The sequence below is a fragment of the Bidens hawaiensis genome, unplaced genomic scaffold, assembly GCF_021521415.1.
Source record: "Bidens hawaiensis isolate Kalapana, Puna unplaced genomic scaffold, B.hawaiensis_p1.1 tig00042837_1, whole genome shotgun sequence".
NCBI classification, from domain to species: domain Eukaryota; kingdom Viridiplantae; phylum Streptophyta; class Magnoliopsida; order Asterales; family Asteraceae; genus Bidens; species Bidens hawaiensis.
Window position 1 is genome coordinate 1,593 of NW_027497587.1, and position 3,446 is coordinate 5,038.

Genomic DNA, 3,446 nt, shown 5'->3' on the forward strand with positions numbered 1-3,446 from the left:
CAGTTCATTTAAACCTTTCCCATTACATTATTTAATCAATCTATATGGTCATAAAATAATAAAATCAAAAACACATGTGCATATATTTAAAAATATCTTATTACAAACGATGCTATCGGTGTCGACGCTACGAATATTCAACATGTCGAGAAACAAACGAACGCGTACCAGTCAACTTCCAGGTCACCTTTGGTCAATATTAGACAACTAATTTAAATATTTGATTATTCGTCGTTAATGCTCTTTCGAATTAGATTCCACTCATAATCAATTATTTAGTGGCGGCCCGTAACAACTCCGTCATATATACGTTATAACTTTTAACACATATCATTTCATATCCAACAAACAATAATATACCAATATGAGTTTTCGAATGCAAACTTTGAACGAAGAAGAAGAGTACAATTGGACCCAGAAGGACTCCGTTGCTCGTAGTCGTCGAACGGGCCGTGATATTGTTATCGCAGTGGATCATGGTCCTAAATCGAAACACGCTTTCGATTGGGCGCTACATAACTTTTGTTGCGCGGGCGATACTGTTTACCTCGTGCACTCTGTCTCAAGTAAGTTCCGGTTTCCGTTTATTATTTAGATCATGGTTTAAGTTGAGCAGGATGGTCTCCGAGATTTTGTGTGCCCTGTACTAAAAAAGTTGCCATTATATGTGTTCCTTTTCAAATACATAGTTAATCGTACGGGTGTAAATTGTATCAGGGTTGGAGGGTCAGTGGGTTACGGATCGCGGGTTGACAGGTTGAAACATTCAACCCGACCCGGCCCATATTATTATACGTTTCAAATATTTCGACCTTAAGCACCACACAAATTTTGGATCTACTCGAAAATGACTTGTTTATCAAATAAAATAAAAGAATTTTTTTTAAACAAAATGGACATGATATAGAGTTGGTAGAGAAAATGAGTAATATAATTCTTTCAACTTTTAAAAATAATTAAAATCATGAAATTTGATTGGAAATTGAAAGGGTATACTCGGAAAACGAAAAACGAAAAAAAAACAAAAACATAATTATAAAATTTTAATTTAGTAACTTAAATAGATAAACGGGCCAACCAAACCCAAACCCAACCCGTATGTTAAACAGGTCGTGTTAGTAAACCCAAAACCTTTTTTTTTATCAGATTTAGGTCATGTCAAGTTGTCAATAGTTACCGCCCTTGATTAGTTGTGATAAGAATAAACAAGAAGAAAGTTATTATGGCAATAAACAAACACAAGATTTTTAAGGTTGTTTGTTGTTAAAGGTTGTTTGTTGTGGTTGGGGTAAGTAAAACGTCACGCACTACTACTGCCATGAAGGTAGTAGGTCTTTAACTAATCATCCGTTAACACACATATTTTGGTTAAACTAGACATTAAATAAATGGTTAACTTCATAAATACTTTTACAAACATTATAAATATTATATATAATCATACAAAACTTAAAAATATCATATATTCTCTTAAAAAATAATTAAAATATTAAATATACCTCCTTTCATTCATAACAATTTAATAATTGACTATTTTACCCTTATTTTTCTAAAATTTTAACTTTCATATATGTTTATTTTTTAATGAATAGACCGTTTTACCCATTTCCATTGCACAATGTGTTTATACTCTATGTTATTATTTCAATATTGGTCGATGTTTCTCATTTTTTACGACATCCAAATCGTCTCTCGTCACTTCTTTAAAATTGCAAATCCTTCGAAGGTTTATCGCATTGATGCAGCCCCACAACAAACAACCTAAGTGTTAATTACCCATATCTGTTGGGACTATACTAAAAAAAGAAACGTCTTATTGTGGGCTTAAGTGCTTAAAAAAAGCGTATATAAAAATTCGGGCCCCTATTGATCTTGGGCCCGCTGAGGCCCCAACTAGCTTTGAGTATAGGTCCTATGAATTGATCATAAACACAAATATCTTTAGTTTGATTTTGATTTGTTTTGATTGAATCTGTTTGTTATGATTAGGTTTAAAGAACAAAATTGTGTATGATGTGTCGCAGACGCTAATGGATAAACTATCGGCACAGGCTTTGAAGGTTTCTTCGGTGAGCAAATATTCATTTGTGTTTACTTATACTTAAGATTGCTTAATTCCCTTTTTATTAATTTGTTCTAAGTATTGCATCTTGTTGCAAACCCTAGTATTCTAAGACTATGTGTTGTGGTTTAACTGAAATAAACAAACTATGTATCTTTGTATGTGTAGGGGTGCAATAAAAACCAATTTAATGGAAATATAATATTAAAATCAAAACTTAAGTAACCTAATTGAACCGGCATGAAAACCAAGTTTATATTTGTTAACTTTACATGAAAATAGGTAAAAATAGTGACTCGGATAGTGGAAGGAGATGCGGGCAAGGCAATTTGCAAGGAAGCCGAAAGAGTGAAGCCTATAGCTCTTGTCATGGGTACAAGAGGCCGAAGCCTAATGCAAAGGTATTATTTATATGTGGTGAAATAGGCACGTTGGATTAAAGGTTCGGGTCAAAATGCTTATTTTTCTTAAAAGTGTCAGTTTAGGTTGACCCGAAACCCCTTTTGTTCAAAGTTTACAAATAAGTGGTTTTATATCAATAATATTCTTTTAAATATTTTCGACCCATTTTACCGCGTTTTCTTTTTAAGCTAATTTATTGCTTCGTGTGTTCAGTGTATTACAGGGAAGTGTGAGTGAGTATTGCTTCCACAACTTCAAAGCCGCGCCTGTTATAATTGTTCCTGGAATAGGTATGAAATCTTAATTACCATTATTACTACTTACTTTAATCTTTCTAAGTTGTTATATACAATACAAGGGGTTCTAAATTTATTTATTATACGATACAGTAGAAGGCGGGGAAGAATCGGTGAGCTCTTTGGACACGAAATAAATACATTTTGAAAAGTTGTGTCTCTGTCAAATATGTCTGGATTTAGTTCATCGTAGCGATGGTTGCAGATGGTGGATGTGAGGTGGTATTGACTGATTACATTCTTCATGTGTAGATTGAATGTGTTGTAGTTTTGTTTTTGTTTTGTTTTTTGTATGTTATTTTTGTTGATTTGTACAATTTATTACTATATGTATCGTGCTATATATTTTTTAGGAAAACCAAACAAGTGTTTTATTTTCAAGTCACTATTTATCATTTTTTCATCATTTGTACATTTTTTCATCTATCGCTCATTTCTGTATACCAAACACTAACTAAATGGTTTGATGTCATATGACGGCGAACTATCCGTTTTTCTTTCTTCAATACATCTTCTCAAGCTCTATGTTCAACCTTAATTAAATGTGATATATTTTATTTTTCTAATCAGTTAAGCTGTTGGATCAATTACAAGCTCAAGCAACTGGATCCTTTCAAGCTCAATAGGTTAAATCCAAGATTAATTAAAACAAACTGCCCATTGCGTAACTCCCAAGGCCATATCAT

General features: G+C 32.7%; 1 protein-coding gene across 2 annotated transcripts; it reads left to right on the forward strand.

Annotated features, from left to right (window-relative positions):
* The first annotated feature begins 310 nt into the window (after nt 1–310).
* Nucleotides 311–3,019, forward strand: LOC143593822 (universal stress protein A family protein C25B2.10-like). Of its 2 annotated transcripts, none has more exons than XM_077073319.1 (5): nt 311–566; nt 1,990–2,069; nt 2,345–2,463; nt 2,678–2,754; nt 2,857–2,912. In XM_077073319.1, exons 1-5 carry the CDS (start codon nt 365–367, stop codon nt 2,895–2,897), a joined length of 519 nt encoding a protein of 172 aa, XP_076929434.1. In that variant the 5' UTR covers nt 311–364; the 3' UTR covers nt 2,898–2,912. The 2 variants fall into 2 exon arrangements, with proteins under 2 accessions (XP_076929434.1, XP_076929433.1); XM_077073318.1 differs by having other exon boundaries at nt 312–566; nt 2,854–3,019.
* Nucleotides 3,020–3,446: the final 427 nt, after the last annotated feature.